This window comes from Pleurodeles waltl, chromosome 9, assembly GCF_031143425.1.
Source record: "Pleurodeles waltl isolate 20211129_DDA chromosome 9, aPleWal1.hap1.20221129, whole genome shotgun sequence".
Lineage (NCBI taxonomy): Eukaryota > Metazoa > Chordata > Amphibia > Caudata > Salamandridae > Pleurodeles > Pleurodeles waltl.
The window spans coordinates 525,802,689-525,825,781 of NC_090448.1; the positions used below are offsets into that span (position 1 = coordinate 525,802,689).

General features: G+C 43.5%; 1 protein-coding gene across 1 annotated transcript in view; it reads right to left on the bottom strand.

Moving 5' to 3' along the window:
• Positions 1 to 23,093, bottom strand: part of LOC138259698 (phospholipid-transporting ATPase IK-like) — a 592,788-nt gene that overhangs the window by 53,305 nt on the left and 516,390 nt on the right. The window contains 3 exon segments of the mRNA XM_069207591.1: positions 45 to 159; positions 1,142 to 1,217; positions 8,651 to 8,762. Coding sequence (XP_069063692.1) covers positions 45 to 159; positions 1,142 to 1,217; positions 8,651 to 8,762 — 303 coding nt within the window.

The following is a 23,093-nucleotide window of genomic DNA, read 5'->3' on the forward strand; positions in this document are numbered from 1 at the left end:
AACAGCCCAATGCCCTTCAGAAAATATAAACAGCAATGGCTTACTAGCAATTCTCCTGTGACCACAAAGGCTGTCCGGCGAAAAAATGGTGCATTATCTCTCTTCAGGACAACATTCCCACTGGTTGAGGCATTTTTTAAAGCGGTTTCCATCATCTCACTGAGGCAAAGAAAGAACATTCAAAGAATAAAAAACCTGGACCTTTACCGACTCAGAATATGCATTTCATCCAGGGTTGGCATTTTTCATAATTGCAATATTCTGTGAACATTCCTTTACACCTGTGGGTCAGCTTGTCACTTGAGCTCCTTCTGTGGGCATGAAAGCAGCCCTAGATGCATACAACGTCTTAGAGGTGAGCAGTACACGTTCTCCAGCTCCTATATCATGAGAGATGTGCCTATGCTCATTATATTGCCTTTACAGTTCAACTGAGAGGTGGAGCAAATGAAATTGAATTTTAAATCTTTTGTCTTTAAAGATAAACTTATCAATACACAGACAGGCATCAACAAGCAACTACACAAGTATGTCCCCACTGTATCATGGGATCCATCCTTCATCCTCATGACTGACCAGGGCTGGCTGTAGTGCTGGTGGCACCCGTTGCAATAGTCTTTTTTGGCACCGCCTTCTCCCCATGACCCCCTCCTCAGATTTCCTCACTACCACCCAGCAGAAGAGCCCCTCGTCTCCCCATAGCCTGTCTCTTACATACATATCATTTGTTTTAGAACGCTGGAAAAGGCTGGCTTTACTAATCCGCTCAGCTATGCACATACAATACAGATCTGTTCTTTGCTGCAGGCATATTAAACCTTTGCGCTACTTTATGGCGAGTCAAAAATGCCACTAGACAAAACTATCATCTCTCTCCCTAGCAGGAGTTATTTTGACATTTGTATTGCTACCTGAAAGCTGGAGGCACATGGAACTCAGCAGCAGGCGCTTTTAAATTGCAAGTTATTGTTCAACACAGCAACCCCTTTGATGTCAGTGCCCTCCCTCCCGGTCAGCGCCCAGTGCGGCTGCTCCAGTCGCACCACCTAAAGCTGGCCCTGGGACTGACAACCAACATTCTAGGAGAAAGCAAATTCTGGTCAAGCAAATGTTGGCACACAAACAGTATTCTTTGCCTTACCATATCTTACATCCATCCAGAATCTCCATGTCATCGGAAAGCAGCCTGCTGGCGAAACCGATGTTTACTGCTGTTTCTACAACAGAGATTTATTTTAATTAGGAAATAATACATTGTATTAATGCTTGCACCTATTTATTACTCACCCCGTCCATGGTTATTCAACTATTGGGGTCGAGAGGGGTTGTGGTGATGCCAAACTTTTGCCAACTCCCCTCACTTGGTGCATCACAAGATGATTTGTAGGGTACTTACAGGATGCATAATATGAATGTTCAAGCCAATTGAACATATTGCTGTGCCTTGAAGCTAGTAGACTATTACGGGGAATTTACCCTCACCACTTCTGTCTCCGTTAAGATAAAGTCACAGGGCGCAGAAGCAACTCAGTTTAGGGGTTGGCTCTATAAATCTTAGTAACCTAAGGTACAAATCTAGCACGAGGAGAGAGCCTTTCATTGTGATCTCCCATTGTTCTCGGTCTTTCCACTTTCAGTCCTGAGCAGCCTATGGACAATGAAGAGTCTTACTGTAGCAGTGCAGTTTTACTTAAACAGTAGCCAGCCCAGGACAGTATAGCAGTTTGAGCTAATCTGTGCTTTTTGTGAATAGTGGCACTTATTTGCATGTAGATAGTTCTCTTGGAAGGGTACACAGACACAGCATAAAATTGCAGGCATTCCTAGCAGAACCCTTTGTCAATCAATGGGTACTATACATGTGAGAACAATCACTCTTTGGGTATCTAAAGTTCTCCTTCACTGCGTGTTCACCAGAGGACACGCGTTTTGCCTGCATACTGTGGAACCAGGTAAATGGCAGATTGTAAAGTTCAAGCTCTTCGAAAGAGAAGTTCAATCTAATATATTTTTCTGGCTGGAGATAACTTGAGCCGTCTGTCAGTGGTCGTATTAAAATAAAAGCATTATCAATTAGCAGTCAGTAATTAGCACATTCATTACAAAAAAAAGAAAAAGCAGTAAAGAGAGACGGACTTGTAGTCAAACCTTCCATGATATTCTTCTCTAATGGGATTTGACAATTGATTTAGCCAGATTAGAAAGTCATTTTTTTTTTCTCATAGCAGACAGAAACATCATTAACACAGAAAGCTTTGCCTAACATAGAAGAAACGGGTTTTGAATGGTGCGGCCCATGACAACTATGGCAGGAAGGGGTTTCACATTGTGAATTCTCTGTAAAATACAAAAGGAAATGATTTTGTTTGCAAGGCTGGCGACTTATATTCAGACTTACTTCCTAGTGTTTCTAATAATAGCAGCCAATGGGGATAACAACAAAATAATTGCTGCCCTTTCCAAAATTGCAACACCCGTGACACCTGGACATAGAACTACACAAAAGCATTGCTGATGTGTTTAATTAGTGCCATAGGCGTCCTGTATAATGTCAGCCACTGCTTGTCTTGCTAGTGGGACATGCAGACTGCATTGGATTTTCATATTTGTAATTACTTCAATTTACTTAATTCATGTTAATGTTTTATGTTTCATATCGTCAGTGGTTCAGGGAGATTTTGTTCTCAGGTTTACTGTCTTCGTGAGTATCTTGGTTGGCTTTTCCCTCAGTCCGTTGCAAGTTGTTCTGCTCGTGCATTCAGTTTGCGGAGGTGACCATAGGAACTCAGGCGCTCCTCTAGAGCATGCATGCAGATCGAGCTCCCACTTCGATTTCTGTTAGTGCAGCAACGGATTTCAGCAGGATATCCCTCAATAGCATGTTTTGATTCCTGAAATGAATGGTGAGGGTCTTCAATCTCTAAATTCAAATTCAATAATACTTTGTTGATAGTCTTTTATAAGATTTCTTCATTCGTTGTATGTGATCTGAGTCTATTAGTTGAATCTGGGTTCAATGTCGCTTTGTGCCTGTACCTTTATTTATCTTTACAAATTGATAAACATTTATTTGATATAAATTTAAGTAATTCACAACCTGGACTTGACACTGTAAAGAGTGAGGAGACATGTAAAGGCAATTTAAGGAACGTTATTGACAGTTCTGTGGCAGCTTCTATCCAAAATGCAATGGCAGTTTCTATAGCAGTAATAGTCCAAAACGATGGGAAAATGACAAAGAAGGGATTTTGACTCAGACCCAGCCTGCTGGTACATACAGGTCCAAAATCCCAGGCCCATTAGTTTTTGCTTGGTGCATAACAAAGTTGTTTATCTTTTAGGATTATTTCTGCTTCCACTTTAACAAAAATGTGTAAATGAAAGCATTCTAATTTGGATGCAGCACCTAGGTCAACAAAGACGATTTCCAGCGGTGTCTGAGGTTTCAGGTAGGGTATTCCATCCTCAGTAGACTATGACTCTCAGTCAGGTATGAGACTCTCACACACCTGAAGGTAGAGTTGGTGGTGTAGAAATGGAAACACTCAAAATTGTTCCCACTAACGATAACCTAATGATTCAGATGTTGTGGTCTATACTCCAGATACTGATTCAAACACAGGTGATAGGGCTTATCTTAATTGGTTTGGTCTTAAGAAAAAAAAAAATCAGGAAGCATTAAAAAAATTGTCCAAACAAATACTTCCTTTAGGAGTGTCAGAAATTCTGGATGGGGCAGAATGAGCTTTATTTGATCCTAATCTGTTGTTATATTCTTCGTCTTTGGATCAGTCTACCCTCCCACATGTAGCTGAATACATTAGGGCAAGAAATAGAACTCCCTTTGAAAAGCCGGTGAAGAAATATAATAATATAAGAATTCTTCATTTCAGACTATTTGTGATGATTCCAGTTATAGATCAAAAACTTTTAGACTTTTCCTGGAAATATGAAAAGGGCCCTAAAAAGAGTGTAGATAAAGTGTGGCTCTCACACCAGGCCAAGCTACTTTACACCATGGATCCTATTTCAAAATGTTTTTTAAAATGACAGTACAAGACAAAGAAGGTACTATGTCTATGGACCAAGCAGAGCTTTCCTGCTGGATTCAAAGTGTTGTTGATTTATGTTAACAGAGAAATTCTGCCATAACTCATAAGCGGTGCAAAGGTCTTCTGATTAAGATTGACCAAAAAACGTCAGAGTTGTCTTCTACAGAACTGGGTGTTTGTGTTAGGAGACAAATATTCTGTTTTAGCAAATGCCACTTGCACAGGATAGTGGGTCTGCGTGCATCCTCTGTTCTAGCTAATGTCCCACATCCTCTTCACTACTCAATGTTACATCGCTTGAAACTTCAAGATCTTCCTTCTTCGATATGGTCCTTTTAGTTGTAGAAACAATGAAAGAGGCATTTTAGTGGCTGAAACATCCCCATACTTGTAAGGGCAGCTCCATCTTCAATTTTGCCTCAGTTCCTTTATCACAATCGGACTCAAGTTTGTCTGGATGGGCAGCTTATTGCAGTCAGCTCTCTACTGGAAACATGTGGTCCCAGAGAGAGTCTTCTATGCACATTATCTGTTTAGAGCTGCTTGTCGTCTTCTTTGCTATTCAAACTTTCAAGCAGAACCACACACACTCTTCAATCCTTCTTGAGATGGGCAATCTAAAGGCATTAAGATACATCAATCATTTAGAAGGTGCGCAGACCAAATTCGTTGAGGTATTTGGAAAAACAGTTCTAGGAATAGTGTCTATTTCATCATGTCTCAGTCACAGCAGAATAAATCTAGGGCATCTTAATTTAGTAGCAGATTGGTGCTCTTGTTATCTAGGAGATTCCAACAACTGGAAACTTCACATTCCTATATATAAAAGTCTTCAAAGTCTTTGGGATCCTTTTGCGATGGATTTGTTTGTGTCCATGATCATTGCTCAAATTAGACATTTTCACACTTGGAGGCTGAATCCAGCATTTTGCAAATATATGCTTTCCTTCATCCTTGGAATCACAGTTTTCCCTATGTGTTTCTCTAATTTCAAGGGGAAGCGAGAAATCCGGTAGTGATAACTCGTCAGCTACCTCAGACCTGGTGCCCGGTCCTTTTTCAGATGTCATCAGATGTCCCTGTCCTCCTTACTCCGTATGATCTTGTTTCAGTCAATCATTTGGAATGTCGCTACAACTTTGTGTTGTTGGGGAAACTGAGGCTAGTAGCGTGGAAAGGTTTAGGTCAGCGTGATCTGCCCCAGGCCTTTTAGCAGAGTTTATAAGATTTGTGGAAAGTTCCTGGGATCGCAGTAACATAAAAGTTTACAATTAAGTTTGGGCTTCTTCATATTGATGGTGTATGTAAATACACTATGATCTCATTATGTCACGTGTCTCAGTCCTGGCAAAATTTCTGAGTTTCTTAGCCTCTTCACTTATGTCTTATAGACCGGCTATTTGACTTCATCTTGATTTTGATTTTGTTGAGGGAAAACCTGTAGATGACCTGCAGGTGTAATGTCACCTATTAAGAGGAATCCGGATAAGTACTCTTCCTTTACCAAAATATAAAATATTATGGAATGTTAATCTGGTTTTAAATATGTTTAATTCTTGGCCTGAAAAGGTTGATCTTTCTTGGAAATGTCCATCAGCAAAATTAATGAAGATTCTATGCCTTGTATAATTTAAAAGGGTTTTTAATATGGATCTGTCCAGACCCGCTAACTCTAAGATACTGTGCCATGTGATCGTAAAAAAAAGGGGGTATGGCTTTGGCAATGGGACAGTGACATGGTTAATATGGCTTGAACACCTTGCTCTGCCACCTGTCTCGACCCTTCACAGAAACAATTGCTTATCTGGAGCCACCTCCCACTTTGGCAGGTTTTTAATGAATCCTTGCTGTGTAGAGCATTCACAAGTGAGCTGGAAACCTATTTTATGACAAGGTTTTCAGTCCAACATGTGAACGTGCCTCTTCACCTGGTTGCCTTTTGATAAGGTGTGGAAACAGATGTCACACTCATGTACCATGTGAGTTGACAGGCCTGTCTGATGGCTAGACAATTTACTCCTTGCAGGGTCGTTTTTTTATTTTGAAAAGAACTATGATTCATATTTACTGTGGAATATCCTGCCTTCCCCATTCAACTAAAGCTCTGTGTAGTATGATGTTTAAAAGAATACAAGGACAGTGTATCAGATCTCTGAAGGTCCCTTCTCCATTTCTTGTTTCCTACAGAAAGCCTCATTTACCTGTTTCAGCTGCTCTTTCCAGGTAGGTCAGATGGACTATGAACAGGCAGGTTTTGATGTAGCCAACATTAGGGTACATGCCTCTGGAAAGTGCAAGGACATTCTGAGACCAACCAGTTGGTCTTTGGCTTCAACATTCAAAGCTTTTGTATTGTAAATCGGTTATGCATGCCTGTTCCCATCATAAATATGCTTTAAAACAGTGTAATGTAAGCCACCGGTCTTGCAATAAAATTCATATTTCCAAGTGTTCATGATGAAAAATCCTAGTTTCTGGTAAATATTTGGAGGTGAGTATTATCCCTCCACTGGTCTGATGAGTAGAGTTTGCTCCTATTGATGAAATGCCTGGCACTTTTTGTTATGTCTTTAATTATTATATTTTTCTTTCAAGCCAGGACAGCTACAGTTCCTCTGTGTAACCGTGCCTCCTTCAAAAGATGGAAAATGTTTGGTGGCTTTCCTTCTTCTATTCATTCATACTTTCTTTGTTACACTTGTGGTTCCACACAACTTGAGACAATAGTACTTCATCAAGAAAAAGTAGAAACTCACACTACAAGGACCTTTTATGGCACCAATTGTATGTCTGAGCAACATTCTTTTGTAGTTCTTGGTCCAAGGTCTTCTGGATATTGTTGATTATATATTACTAAAGGACTTATTTCTACACCTTCTTTTGATGTTAATCTCTCTGGATGTCGTCACAATAAAAGCAAGAATGTAAGGTGTAATACTTACCTCTGTGTCCTTAATATAAGTCTCACTTTCCTTCATTAAAACCATGACAATCTGTGGTTTACATTGTAACCCAAGTGACAGATACCATAGGAATGGACTTAAATGATACTTTGGATTTTTAAAGAAGTGTACGTGTTGCTTTGTTGGGTCCAACAGTAAAGTGCCCCCAGTTATTTCAATTGGAGCCCGGTAACTTAATTGTCCAGGGGCACCCAAACCAGCTCCCACATTCCAACATGAAGAGCGATGGAGGTGCATTGTTACTGCCTACTGCCCCAGACAAAAGCAGCACTGTCCATCTCCCCAAGTGCGGCTGTGTCCCATTTTCTGCTACTGCATTGCAGGCCGCCACTGAAGACAAGAGCAGCAACTCATTATGCTGTATGAGAAAGCAGCAACAGGGCTGGAACAACTTTGCATGAAATTCATTAGATTCCCTACACCTAAAATGGCCACTGCATCCATAGTTAGTGATGTGGCAGCCAGTGGAGTGGGCTGGTGGGTGGTGTGCTTCGCAGTAAACAAATGTCCAAGTTCCTGTGGTGCACTCTCTACCAGCGATGATTGTATTATGTTTTCTTTTCACTGCTGCTGAGACACCACCAGACCTAGTGTGTGTGCATGAGAGACTATATGGTCTTTAAGGAGAGCACAGTGAATCTGATGATGGAGAACCAGCTGCTCCCATCAATCTCAATGTAGCACACATGCCCCTTCTTGTGAAGGCGCTTGGTTTCATATGTGTACTACCTGTATGCACGTGTCAGAATGGAGTGGCTTCAAAATGGGTACACTGTGACCAGCCTCAGATGAAAACAGTATAAGCTAGAAACTGATGTACAGCTGTAAAGCAGCGGGAGGCTGCGCCCTGGAGCGCAGGGCGAACATCTGTGTCCACTGAGTGGCGCAGGAGAGGGGACTGAGACTCTCTTCAATGGTGTAACTTAGACATTTTCCAACACTAACATCTGGAAGATAACACTTGGTAGTAATCATCTTTCTCCCTTTTTGCTATACTCTGACCCCTTTCAATTAGAATAGCACGTGGTAACGATGGTAAACTCGTTATGAGGATGGGGTAATGCTCCCGTGGGACAAATGTTAAACTATTCTAGCCTCACATTTCATTGCTTATGTCTGATGCCAGTATAGGATTCGCTAGTATGGTTAGAAAAAAGGTATAAGGACAGAATAACCAAGACCAGCGAAAACATGAATCGCAAGCACTTTACCAGCACTCAGCAGCTCCCAGTCATTCTTGGATTTTAATATTGATATATGGTGCTTGCATGAACTAATGAGTGTTAGCAACTGTTCACACAAGACACATCCAAAGGTTGACACATCCTGTAGCCATGTATTGCACGTGCTGCACTAAAGATGGATTTTTCTTGAATTTCCCTCCTGAGACCCTATGGAGAGGCAGTCCCAGGCCTGAAACATTTGAAGGTAAAGTACGCAAAAAAATTCAAAATGACTTTACTGCTACGAGTATTAATATGCATTTAATATTATGACATTTTAAAGGAATTCTTCCAACAGATATAATGTCGGCAACAATTGTAATGCAGCGTGTGCACTACATGGCTGGAGGATGTGTCAGCTGTTGGAAGTCCTACCGAAAACATCCACAACTGAGACAATAAGAATATGTACCTTGCTTATCGCCAGTTAGCATCCAGACTTTAATGTCACCCTTTGCCAGCAGCTCGATGGTTTCGGGCACCCCATCTTGCAACTTATCCTCAATGGCAGTAACTCCGAGTAGCTGTGGAGGAAAGAAGAAGAGCAAAAATCCCCTCATTCCTCTGACATCTCTTAACTTTATGAATCTGCAGGTAAAACTTTCTGTTTAGGCTAGAAGCACGGCATGGGCTGTCTCTGCCAGGATATAAATGGGAGTAAGAAGATCTGTCGACTTGAGACCACTGCAGCCAAATGTAGGTAATAATAAAACAACTGTCTAAACACACACATTAACATGCAGAATCGAGTGCAGAAACAGGCTAATGAATGCACATACATGTATTCCAAAAACGGTTTCCCAGTAAAAGAGAACTTTGATACCAAACTTTTTAAAAACTTTTTAAGCTACTTTTCTAGTAAACCCGATCTTTTAAGTCTTGTGACAATGTCATCAAAACATGAAACTGGAACATGAGCTTTACACGTTAAACCAAGTAGCAGGTGCCCAATCCCTGTTCTTCCTGCAGTTACCTTGGACCAGTACTCCGACCAGTCTGAGCCCTCGCTGACCTGGCTCCTGGACCCGAGGCTCCGCCTCTTCTCCTACTCCCACACGCACGTTCACTTTCTCCTACTTGGGCCTATGTGCCTTCCGCCTCTAGCTCTTTTTGGTTTTCACTCTTTTGCCTCTCACTTTTTGAACTTGTGCCTTTCACTCCTTGGTCTCTTCACTTTTGTGACTCTTTCACTCTTTATCACTCGTTGCCTTTTTGCCTTTGGGCTGTTTTTGCTCTATTGCTCTTTTTGGCCTTAGCTCTTTTGTGCTTTTTCACTCTTCACTCTTTGCTCTTCTGCCTCTTACTATTTGCTCTTTTGCCATTCATTCTTGCTCTTTTACTTCTCATTCTTTGCTAATTTACACTCTTGGTATTTTCCCTTTTGTGCCTTTTTCACTCTTTTCCCTTTTCCCTTCTACCTAAATCTTTGCCATCTCTTGGTGCCTCCTTCCTGCACTCCATTTCCCGCCTCCTGCCCCTTGTTTCCTCCCTCGCTCCTTACTTTTTTTTCCCCACACCGCTGCTCTTTCCTGTGCTCCCAATAAGCTCCGCCCACCACACCTCTGCTCCTCCTCCCTCCCAAGACCCATTAAATGGCAGTCACAGAGTGGACCAGCCATAAAGCAAGTGCCCAGGCCCAGCTCTCTCTGGACTTACCATGGACTAGTCTTCCAACTGGTCTTGGCCCTCCTGGACCCGGCTCCTGAGCAGCAGCTCCCACCTCTTCTCCTGCTCTTCCTCTCCCTCTGTTGGGCACCCATGACTTCAACCTCTTGCTCTTTTTGTCTTTCACTCCTTTTCACTCTTTTTTGCCATCATGTTTTGATCTTCTCCCTTTCACTCTTTGCTCTGTTCGCTTTTGTGACTCTCACTCTTTTCCAATCACTGTCCCGTTGTCTTTGTGTCGTTTTTGTTCTTTTCACCCTTAGCTCTTTTGTGCCTCTTCACTCTTTGCTCTTCTGCCTCTCACTGTTTTCTTTTTTGCCATTCACTCTATGCACTCTTTTGCCTCTCTCCCTTTGCTTTTTCCCTCTTTGCATTTTTGTGGCTTTTTCACTCATTGCCCTTTTGCCTTGTGCCTTTATGCTCTTTTCCTATTTTTGCTCATTTGTACTTTCACCCATAGTTCTTTGCAATCTTGTGGTGCCCCCTTCCTGTGCTCTGTTTCCCACTTCCCATCTGATAGTGCCCCCTCTCTGCTTTCCCCGCTTCTTACTTGTTTCTTCATATGTCTCCGTTCCTTCCTTGGATCCCGCTAAGCATCTCCCCAATGCTATTCTCCCCTCCCAGGACCTACTTAGTGGCAGGCTCGCAGCAGTATACCATTGGAACTCCAAAGATAAGCTGGCCTGTCTGTATCAGGACCACGCCTGGACCATGCCCAGTTCCAAAATCACTGGTTCTCCATTGCTCTACGCTACTATGCAGCATTCCTGCAGGCACTCAACCCGAGATGCCATCCCCACACTACTGCTGCACAGCACAACACACCCACACTCACCCAACCTACTTACAGCACGCACATTGCTCACACGAGCAAACATATCCTCCAAGCTAGGCTATCATGTTTGCTTCTTAACACCATCTCACTCAGCTAACATGCCATGGAAATCTGGGATATCCTGTACAATTATGCCATGGACATCCTCTGCATTACTGAAATGTGGCTGACGATCAAGCCGGCACCCGGCACAAGATCGCAAACCAGACCGTTAACATAAACCAGGAGGAGGATTTGCGATAATCTTCAAGGAAACCATCAACTGCACTACAAACATAGATGTGACCCCCTTTACGGAATAACTAGATTTCCAACTACGAATCTCAGCAACTTACACACTGAACGGAACACTCATCTACTGACTTCCTGGACAACAAACTACTTTCACTGACAACACTGTGGATTTCATCGCTCTCCTCACCATCTGCTCAAAAGCCTACTTCCTACAAGGATACCTCAACTTTCTCATGGAAGACTGGAACAACCTTAACTTCATCACTCTCCTCAAAAACACAGGGAACCGCGGACTGACATAATCCGTAACCGGACCTACACACTCAGCTATACATACCCTCAACCCCATCTTCACCACCTACAGTTCCACCAAAATCACCACAACCATGACTCTCCTGGAACAATCACACCATCGTCCACTTAAAAATCAATATCACTCGCCAAATAAAACCCACCACCAGCAGCCTTGCCAGACACAGCTGGGGCAGCATCTTGAAATCTCATTGGTCTCACACCAAGTGCTTAAACCAGTCCAACCTCACCAGCAACATAAACAGTGATATCAATCAGATTGAGGAGTGAATCACAGAATGCAGGGATTCCGTGGCACCCTGCAAATGCAACAACCAAAAGAGAACCCAGAAGAAGACCAGTTGCTACATTGAGGAACTGCGCTCAACCAAACAACTAGAAAGAAGATGGAGAACAAACCACAAAGAAACTGACAAGGACACTTACAAAACAGCACTCAGATGCTACCACCAGTAGATCAGAGAAACCAAGAAAAAGGCCCTAGCAGATCACATAGGTAACACCTCCAGTAGCTGTAAAGACCACAACATTATCAAAGACTTCACTACACCAGCTTCCATTACAAATAGCATCACCCCCTCGCAAGAACTATGCAATAACCTTTCAAAGTACTTCAGCAGCAAGATTAAAGCTACCTACAACAATTTTAACCGTCAACCAAACCTCTGCAGCCTCACCTCCAGCCTACCCACAAATGACCTATGACATCAAAAACACCCTGACTGCATGGTAAGCAATCACCATGGAAGAGACAGCCAACATCATGGGGATCATACAATCCGGGGCACCAACAGACCCCTGCCCTTTCTACATCGACAACATGGGCACTTACCCATTTGGCTACGTATTATCCGCATCCTGCACCCCCCATCACCACTGTGAAATTCCCAGAGGCCTGAAACACATAGCAGTCAATGTACTTCTAAAGAACCCTATGGCAGACCCCACCCAACTTGCAAGCTCCCTACTACCCTACTCAGCCAAGTCCTGGAGAAGGCCATCAACAAGCAATTTTGCCAGTACCTCTACCCACCCCAGCTTCTAGACACCATGCAATCAGGCGTCAGACCCAAACACAGCATCCATAATGCCCTCATTGCCACGACTAACAACCTCAGGATGATCCTCGACCGAGAAGTAACGCCAGCCGTAAATCTGCTCAACCTCTCAGCAGCCGTCAACACAGTCTCCCACTCCACCCTGATCAGAAGTCTACATGAAATAGGCATCCAATGACCCACACTCAATTGGATCTGCTTCTTCCTCAAGGAAGAACACAAAAAGGCAGCATGCCACCCTATACGTCAAAAGCCAAGAACTTCATTTGTGGAGTACCCCCAAGGATCATCTCTCCTCAGATTGTGATGATGTATTACTACATTAATCAAACATAAGCTCTGTGTATCATAATAATAAGCCATTAATAAGTATACATTCTGAACATTGGCGGCCACTCACTTGGACATATTTTCAAATGCGTGCATTATTTTCTATAGGTTGATACATTTTCTACGCAAATCCAATACTCAGAATACATGAATATTCATTAATATTTTTACTAAAACACCTCCTCTATCAATCCGTCTTCTGATGACTAAATATGTCATCACACTAAACTATCATTCACAAATTTTTGCTTCTGCTAAAATTCTGTCAATTCAATCCCTTCATACTTTTGTTCCCTTTTCGAATTTTCCCTAAACAACTTTTCCCTTTTCTTTTCTTCTCTCCTTTGATCATTCTTTGACTTCTTCAATTTAATCCTTTTACACAATTTACATATTCCGCATATTCCAATTAGACAAACTATTACAATTAATATCCCCTGTAAAATTTTCAATCTGATCCCATTCCAAATGTTGCTGATCCAATATCCCACTGAAGCAAAACCTTTACCACCTTTCTCCCAAACACCTTGATCTATTGATTCTTTTAAATTAGCACTTTCATTAGTCAGGTTAGTAAGTAAGCCTCTAATTTCTTTACTGTTATCAGGAATGAACGAACAACAATGCCTAGAATTAAGCATTCTACAAACTCCGACATCCTTCGCTAAAAGAATGTCTAAAGCAAGGCGATTTTGAAGAGTCATAGCTCTTTTAGCAGCTAATTCAGTATCTATCAGGAGTATGGCTCCTGAAAAAATCTTTTGAATCTTTATCGAATTCAGAACAACCCCCACTGAAGGAATTATTGCTCCAAATATATCTCCCACTATACCAGAAGAAAACTCTCTCCTCTGTCTCATAAGATGTAATTCAGTCACTTTTGGAAACTTCTTCAAGCCATCCATTTAAAAAACCTTTGGGAAACCCATCCCCAAATAATGTCCCATACCATCCTTTTGAAAGATGGCAATAAGCATTAGGACCACAGATGTAATATATCCCAGGAATCGCTGGATCCTGTCCATTTAACATAAATGTCCATTTACTCTGAAACAAAAACACATGCCTACATTCACTCGTTCCCACAAATAAAGTGTCAGTGCGTGATTTAGGCCTATATATACAAAGTTTCCCTATGTGTTGCGCATCTAGAGCTAATTTCCATTGTGTTTTAATTTTACTACAAGCATAATCATTCTTATAAGTCCTTTTCTCTAAGCCTTTTTCTAACTTTCCCTTCAATGCTTTTCTCCTGTCATCTGTATGATCTTAAAATCTCTTCTCTAAAGGTATAAGCAAGCATGTCAGATTGTTTCTGTGAGCATAAGCCGTACCAAATGTCAATGTAGGTTCAAAGAAACCTCTAACTAATACCATGTCATTATCCCTAGCTACCCTACTCAGATACCTAATTATAGATACAAACGAAAACACCATTTCATAATTGGAGTAGAAATACTGGATGTATTCCTGGTTGTAGAATCTTGTTAGTAGCAGACTACAACTTATTCCATATGTTAGAGGCAAACTATGATAAGTAACTTCTTCTTCAACTGATGAAGGAATCTGCGTACACACATAACAATTCCTCGCATCCATTGTCTCAACATACTTACTGAGCAAGTGATAGAAGACATTAGAAGAAAGTTCCCCTTGGGCATTAGTACCCTCCTGCAAATACTTCTCTTCTAACCTAAACTTCTTTATTGCCGTTAGTGCAGTAGTTGTCCCAAAAGCAAAAGTATGGTTGGCTTTGCTCTTATCAAGAATAGTCATACCCACAATCAATACCACAGACAATATCACACACACACACAATTGCCAACCCAATACTCATGTATTTACAACACCTATTTTTCCTACCCTGCTGGTTAATGCTATTCATGATCTGTAAAGAATCAGAAAGTAGAAGGGAAAATTTAGAAAAAACTGCAGCAAATCAAAAACAAATCTTCTTTCAGCAGTTATTTACAGCTTTCAGTCTTTCTTCCAGGATCCCTTGTCAAAAATCGGTAAACAACTTGTTAAAATCAGGTTTCAAAAGGGTTAATCATGTTATCAAAGTCTTTTCCAGTTACTTTCAACAGTCTCTTTCTAAAACTTTCCTCAACTTCTTTTAACAGTTCAGTTCATCAGCTTCCTTCAAGTGCCAAAATATTGGCCTGGAATGTCTCTATCAAAACAAAAAGAGAAAACTTACTTCTGCCATTCATTTGTAGTTGCATACGCCCATTCAGGACCTGTGTATCTTTGACTTGCTGTTCTCTTTCTCTTCAACTTTGGATCACCAATCAATTCTCATTCACTTAGATCTTCTCTCCTTGTTGTATCAACTTCTTCTTTGATTGTTTCGACATTCTCTTCCTTTTTCTTTGCTTGTGACTCCGGCCACTTTTCTCCTTTCAATGGACCCTTGGTTAATGTTCTTTTCAGTGTTGAACTTGAAACTTCTCCTTGTTATATGGTATCTTCTTTTGACAGACCTGCAATTGGTTGAGGAAGAGTCAGATCACAGTGACTTCGATCCACCTCAACTCCTTTCCACTCAGGGTCTGGGAATTGTTCTGTTTGTCTCTCAAAATCATCTGCTTCTGGGAAAGCCCTCCTTTCACTAGGCTCTCCTGCTGCTTCAATTGAGGTAGGCTCTCCATCCCCCTCCTGGAGGTCTTCTCCTTCGTCTCGCACTGGAGTGACTGAACCATCCCCAAGGGGCTCAGATCTGGTCTCAGTTTCTCTTTGTTCTTCTTCCGGCCCTGAGACTTGCTTAACTTTTGTTGGTACTTTCAACAACTCTATTTCTTCATCAGCCGGGCATATCACTTTATTCGTGTGACTGCCATGGATCCAGTTTGGAATCCCAGCGCACTTCACAGCTGCGGTAGTTGTCAGAACTACCTGAAAAGGTCCTTTTCAACGAGGCTCACGTTTCCTCACGTGTTTCTTGACCACAACTCAGTCACCGGCCCATCTGCATTCTGCTGAACAGACCTCCTGCTCTTCCAATGTGGCTCTAATTAACCATTGTCCCTTTCCCCACGTTCATTTACTGGCAATGATGGCAAACTGCTTCAGCAACCTATCTAAACCTTGGGTTGCACCAATCGTGCTTGAACAACCGAATCATGGCATCCCTCCCAACATGTGCTTGACCATGATAATACCTAGCCATTTGAGACAACAGACTATTCGGCAAAACCAATTGACCCTGTTCTGAAACCCAGAGTTCATCTTGTTGCTGTACACATCTAATTTTGCTCCAGGAACGTTTCTTCTCCCTGTCAACAATATTCTGTAACATCAAGGTATCAATTACCTTCAATGCAAAACTTGGAGATGTTTCATCTTCTTCAGGTAACAATTTCCAATTATCCTTGAACGATGTGCAGTTCATTGCGCAAAACCTTGCGACTTGATCCGCATATCTATTTCCCAATGACACAAAGGGGGTCATTATGACCCTGGCGGAAGGCGGAGAACCGGCGGTAAGACCGCCAACAGGCTGGCGGTCTTACTTTGTGGAATTATGACCATGGCGGTTACCGCCATGGTCATCCGCCAGTTCTCCGTTGCGCCCGTCAGGGCGGAGACGACTGCCGGGCTCGGCAGCCGTCACTATACTGCCGGCGGTATTTGGACCCGGCTTACCGCCGTGGATTTCCAGCGGTTTGAACCGCCATGAAATCCATGGCGGTAAGCACTATCAGGGCCAGGGAATTCCTTCCCTGGCACTGATAGGGATCTCCCCCAACCCCCACCCCCACCCTGACTCCCTCCCCTACCACCCCGCCACACCCCAAAGGTGGCAGGGCACCCCTCCCCACCCGACCCCCAACATCACTTCACCCATACCCACACAACACGCACGCAGGCACCACCTACATACTTACACGCACACACGCCAACATACATGCCTACATCCACACACAGAGTCATACACGCACACCCACATTCAAACATACATGCACACATCCATACAGACATACCCACAGACATACACACACTCATTCCCATACACACAACACCCCTGCAGGCATACACACACTCACACACCCCCTCTACATACACACACGCACACCCCCATGCACCCACAAAACACCCAACACCCACCCACCCCCCTCCCCTCACGGACGATCGACTTACCTGGTCCGACGATCCTCCGGGCGGGGACGGGAGCCATGGGGGCAGCTCCGCCGACACCACACCGCCAACAGAACACCGCCACGGCGAATCACAGGACGTGATTCGCTGGGCGGTGTTCTGTTGGCGTGGCAGTGGAGGTGGAGCTACCTCCACTTCCCCACCTCCTGCCAGTATGGCTGTTGGCGGCTCTCTGTCCATAAAAGGACAGAGAGCTGCCAACAGTCATAATAGGCCGACCGGAAAACCGCCACCACTGGCGGTCTTCCGCACGGCAGTCCCTCGGCAGTCTTTAAAAAAGACCACCAAGGTCAAAATGACCCCCAAAGTCTTGTGACTTAAGCTGTGTACTGCATTTCACCACAGCAATCTTTTCACGCATTTGAATACCATGTAACAGATCTTTAATTCTCTCACCATTTCTCACAGGTGAACCAGAAGAGGTCATGAAACCCATCTGTGGCCACAACTGGCCAAAATCATAGACTATTCCAAATCCATGCTGGCTATATAGATGGTAACTTTTAGCTGAGCAGAAACATGGCACGCTCTAGTAAGGGCTACCAGTTCCGCTACTTGGGCAGAATATACTCCTTGAAGCCAAGAAGCTTTCTGGATACAAGTAATTGGGCACACGGCATATCCTGCTCTCAGTGTCCCTGTATTGTCTCTTAGACAAGAACCATCAACAACGATAAGTTGGTCATTCTCTTCCAATCGAGTACCTCTAATGTTAGTTCTTGGTTTTGTGCACAAGTCAGTTACTTCAAGACAATCATGCTCAACGTCTTCCAATTTTTCAATTTCAACATTCTTATTAGGAAGTAAGGTTGCCGGGTTCAGCACTGTACATCTTTTCAGTGACACATTTGGTGACCATAGAATACTCATTTCATGTCTGGCCAACCTTGCACCAGTCAAATATTGGATTTTCGTCTTTGTAAGTAGGATCTCAATAGAGTGAGGGACCATTGTAGTCAAAGGATATCCCATCACAATGCCCTCACACTGTGTAAGGCTCTGTCCAACCGCTGCAACTGCACGCAAACAACTTGGTAAGGCTGCTGCAACTGGGTCCAAAGTAGCAGAAAAATATGCTACTAGGCGGTTTAAACCTCCATGGACCTGTGTTAAGGCACACAAAGAACATGCATCACGCCCATGAAAAAACAATGTGAAAGGTTTCGTGTAGTCAGGCATACCCAAAGCTGGAGCTTTACAAAGACTCTCTCTCAATTCAGTCAACGCTTTCATTCCAACCTGGTCTAACACTATGGGATCAGTGACTTCCTTGTGAGTCAGCTTCTGCAGTGGTCTCGAAATGACTGAAATATTGGGAATCCATTGGCGGCAGTAACATACCATTCCTAGAAACATCCTGACAACTCTGTGTGGTCGGCGGATTTATTTGAAATATGGTTGTAACCCATTCTCTGGATATCTTTCTCGACCCCTTCTCAATCTGGTGACCCAAGTATTTCACTTCTTTCTGACAGTATTGCAATTTAAGCGGAGACACTTATGACCATTCTTTCCCAAATGGTTCAGTAAGGCAATTGTGTCATTCTTGCACTCATCCCTTGTTTTGAAGCAATCAGCAAGTCATCAATGTACTGTACTAAGGCCGATTGCAAAGGCAACTTTAACGACTCCAAATTCTTTTGCAAGATCTGATTGAATATGGAAGGCAACTCTGAAAACCCCTGAGAAATTCTGCACCAACAATAAACTTGGTCCAAAAATTTGAAACAAAAGAGAAATTATCTGTCCTCATGAAGAGACACAGAAAAAAAGGCTTGCGACAAATCCGTGACAGTGAACCATTCAGCATCTCATGGAATCTGAAACATTATCACAGCTGGATTTGGCACCGTGGGACAACATTTGACCACAATGTCATTTATCTTTCTCAAATCCTGGATAGTTCGAACTTTCCCACAAGGCTTTTTCAAACCCATTATCGGTGAATTACATGGACTGCTCAATACTTCCTTCAAGACCCCTTGTTTCACAAAGTCTGCAATTATTTGGACGTACTTCATAAGGACACCTTGTGGCATGTGGTACTGGGGAATTTGAGGAAAACTGCATTCGGCTTCACAGTAACTTCAACTGGCTCAACTCCCTTTATCAGACCTATCTCTTTCCCTGTCAAACCCACACTTTATCTTTAACCGTTCCCTGTAAATCAGGATGAAGCTCCTTCACTGTGAACACTGGGAAAAATTCAATCAGAGGGTATTCCTCATTTGTTGTCTCACATTCTGTCTCTGGGGCTTAGTCATCATCATTATTCGTTTGAATCTCTATTCCATCATTTGAACAAGTAATCGAGCATTTCATTTTACACAGCACGTCCCCTCCCATTAGGGATACTAGACTTGAATCACAGAGTATGAATTTGTGCAATACCTGAAAGTTGCCAATTTTAACCTGAACTGGGTCTGTAATCGGGTTGGTCAAACGGATTCGCTGCCCTTACAATCTGAACTGTTTTACCTGAAAGGGACAAATTCAGAACCTCAACTGATCTTACTGTAGAAAGTGTAGCTCCCGTGTCAAACAAGAATGAGACTCTGTGACCCATGACTTTTCCCTTCACGTAGGGACCTCTCTGATCTACTTCTAAGGAGGTTGCAAGCGCACATGGCTCCTCATCTGAACTTTCACTCCCCCAATCATCATTTATTCCATTCTCACTGTATAACGGGAATTGGTGTATTGTGTTATTACTGTGGTTAAGCCTCTGACCTGTTCAGAAAGCATCATTTGCTGCTGTTCCATTGGGGCTTGAGGTATTTGAATTTGCTGTCTAGGTACCATGGGAACCTGCTGCTGCATCGGCTGCAACTAGATCATTTGAACACGTGGCATGTGCACCTGCTGCATTGGTTGAAAATTCTGCATTTGATTCACATTACTGTGAAAATTTGGACTAGGACCTCTAGTCCTCGATCCTCTCATATTCTGGAACAAATTGACATCATTACTTTGCTGAACAACACCTTCCTGCACCATCATCGGACACTCCTGTTTCCATTGTCCAATGGCTCCGCAACCTTGAAAAGGCAACAATTTCTTCATTCCCTGCATATCATTCTGAACCAACAGAGTACCCTATTCTGGACCGCGATTCACATTACCTCTGCGACCTCGACCTTTCATCTGAGACTGAAATACCATGTTTCCCTGCTGATGCTGTAGTAGCTCTTGTAGAAAATTTCTCTGCATGCCTGTCTGTGCAGCTTTAATCTGCATCACCATCGCCTTCTCTTTCAGCTTTCTCTGCTTCAATTCAATTTCACCACTACATTACTTTGCATACGGCAACACCACATCAATCGGCTTTGCTTGCCAGCAGATCAAATGACTCTTAATCATCTGGCTAATTTCAGGTCTCAATCCTTCCACAAATCTGAACACAAAATTAATCATGTCCTTCGCCTCAATTGTCTCTGTACCACTGTAATGCTTGAACACCTGTAACAATCTCTCATAATACACATGTATCCTGTCAATTCTCTGCCAATAAATGTTCTTGGGCAAAATTCTTGTTTTTAAAAATTAAATTACCTTATAGTAATATTTAATTACCTCGGGAGATGGTGCGCCTGTAGTTTTATCTCTCTCTGGTTCTTTTGTTGGCCAGTCTATACTCCTCTTACACTCTATCCATAGATTGTCTGGAACCCCTATCTCTAAAAAGGTGTTCAAGTCCTCCCACAGGCACTGTGCAAGTTTCACAAACCTGTCTGTCTGCTGATACCACTCTACTGGCTTCTCTCTCAACTTTGGATAATCATTTGTAAATGATAAAATGTCACTTCTGGTCCACAGGACATGAACAAAATTCCCTCCTGGAATCTCTCTCTCTGGTAAAATTTTCACTGGATCTTGGTCTTGCTGCACATTTGCAGTCAGCTCCACAGAATCCCTTTTTCTCTTATCCCTTTTCATTACCCATCTGCCTTCCCACTTGTCTAATGCTCCCCAAGTCTGGGCACTTTGAAGTAACTCCCTAAGGTGTGTCTTCATTCTGGCAGATCTTGTGCTCAAAATCTTTAGTCTCGAAACCTAATCTGTAACTCCTTTTCAAGTGCTTTGTTTTCTCTATTTCTATGCCGTACTTCTCTGCCAGGTCTGCTAGCTTCTGATGCACTTTGCTCACTTCCCTTGTAATCTTCAGGCAATGATATATCAACTCTGCTTCTGTGTAGGATTCTAACCTGTTCACACACATAGGGGGTCATTCTGACCCCGGCGGTCAGAGACCGCCGGGGCCAGGGTCGGCGGGAGCACCGCCGACAGACCGGCGGTGCCCCGCAGGGCATTCTGACCGTGGCGGTTCGGCCGCGGTCAGACAAGGAAAACCGGCGGTCTCCCGCCGGTTTTCCGCTGCCCCTGTGAATCCTCCATGGCGGCGGAGCGCGCTCCGCCGCCATGGGGATTCTGACACCCCCTACCGCCATCCTGTTCCTGGCGGGCCCCTGGTGGGCCCCTGGGGGCCCCTGCAGTGCCCATGCCAATGGCATGGGCACTGCAGGGGCCCCCGTAAGAGGGCCCCACTTTGTATTTCAGTGTCTGCTTTGCAGACACTGAAATACGCGACGGGTGCCAGTGCACCCGTCGCACCTTCCCACTCCGCCGGCTCAATTCTGAGCCGGCGTCATCGTGGGAAGGTTGATTTGCCCTGGGCTGGCGGGCGGCCTTTTGGCGGTCGCCCGCCAGCCCAGGGCAAATCCCAAAATACCCTCAGCGGTCTTTCGACCGCGGAGCGGTATTTTGGTGGGGGAAGTCTGGCGGGCGGCCTCCGCCGCCCGCCAGACTTAGAATCACCCCCATAGTTCCCTCAATGAGTTCACCCGCTTCAATGCTTAGCCTAGCATAATTCAAACATTACTTTCCCTTAGGAGCACTCTGCGAGGGTATTCAGCTTGTCTAAGCATTCAGTCAACTGCTCAGCTGTTAAACCTTGCAACAAAATGTTGCTGGCCTGTACCGGTGGTACCTGCTGTGCAACTACATCCGGGGTCTGCGGTGTCACTAATTTGAAGCTCTGGCTAATGTTTGACCCTACCATAGTATCTGGAAGTACTCCGAATGGACTAAGGTCTAGCAGTGATCTCGATCCGTCAAAAGTCTGTCCCACAGGAGAGACTACACTAGTATTTTTGTTATGTCCTCCCCCCATTGCATTCTGTGTCATTGCACCCTGTTCACATATACTGGGTTTCTTATGTCCAAATAAGGGTACGGCCGGACCAACAGTAATAGGTAACGATATAGCATCTGGGGTTGGTCTGGTACTTAAGCTCTGTGGGAGAGTAACTACCATGTTCTGATTCCTCATTGAAGACATATCTGACTGTGTCCCTGTTACTGGAGTGAATCTCTGCATAACTCGTGACTGCACCTGGGGCAGTAAAAGTGGAGTTGGTTCGGTCTTAATCAACATCGGTCTCGGGAAAACCTGTTCCATAGGCACCATTAAGTTTGTAGCTGTTTCCATAATGGGTACATCAGGGTACATTCTCTGGACTTGTGGCGGTTGCACCTGATTTTGTACCACTGGAGTAGTAGGCGCGTTAAAACTACTCTGCATCGTACTCTGTGTCAGGCTAGTATTAACCTGCTCCTGACTCGCTGTCCCATTAACCTGTGTCAGAGCTGAAGGATCAGCAGTGGTGCTCGGATCACTCTCATGTGCTGCATATGGCGGTGGACGATTTCTTAATTGCTGTAAAATGAATTCATCATCATCTGATTCGTCCTCCACTTTTGAAGACTTTCTAGCCTCCCTATTTTCGGACAGGCTTCTATTGTTCTTTCTAGTATCTTTCCTTCCTTCTTTCTCAGTGTCTTGTGTAATCGCTGGAAACAACTTAATTTTATGGCAAGACCGAAGGCTCCTATTATGCTTTTGTCTTTTCTTTATTTCAAATAGCAGCTGCAGTCAAGAATAAAACTACCGATCCCATAAGGCGAACAAAAGTAGCCAATGGCAAACAAAAGGTAGTTAAAGCAATGCACCAATCACTGTCAAGCAACCCTAATAAAACCTATCTTGACTGAGAACAGCCCTCTTTCCTTGCTGCTCGCAGTCATGATAAGTATTATTTTTCACTACGTTTATGTCATACTGTTACTGTAACTTGCAACGTGTTTATGGTGCCGCTGTATTTCTCGCATTTATGCCTGCTTTCTAAGAGTTTACTTTCAGCATAGTCGGTTTGAAGCCGCATTGTACACTCGCGCCTCGCGTCGTGCGCTTATTCTATAACTGC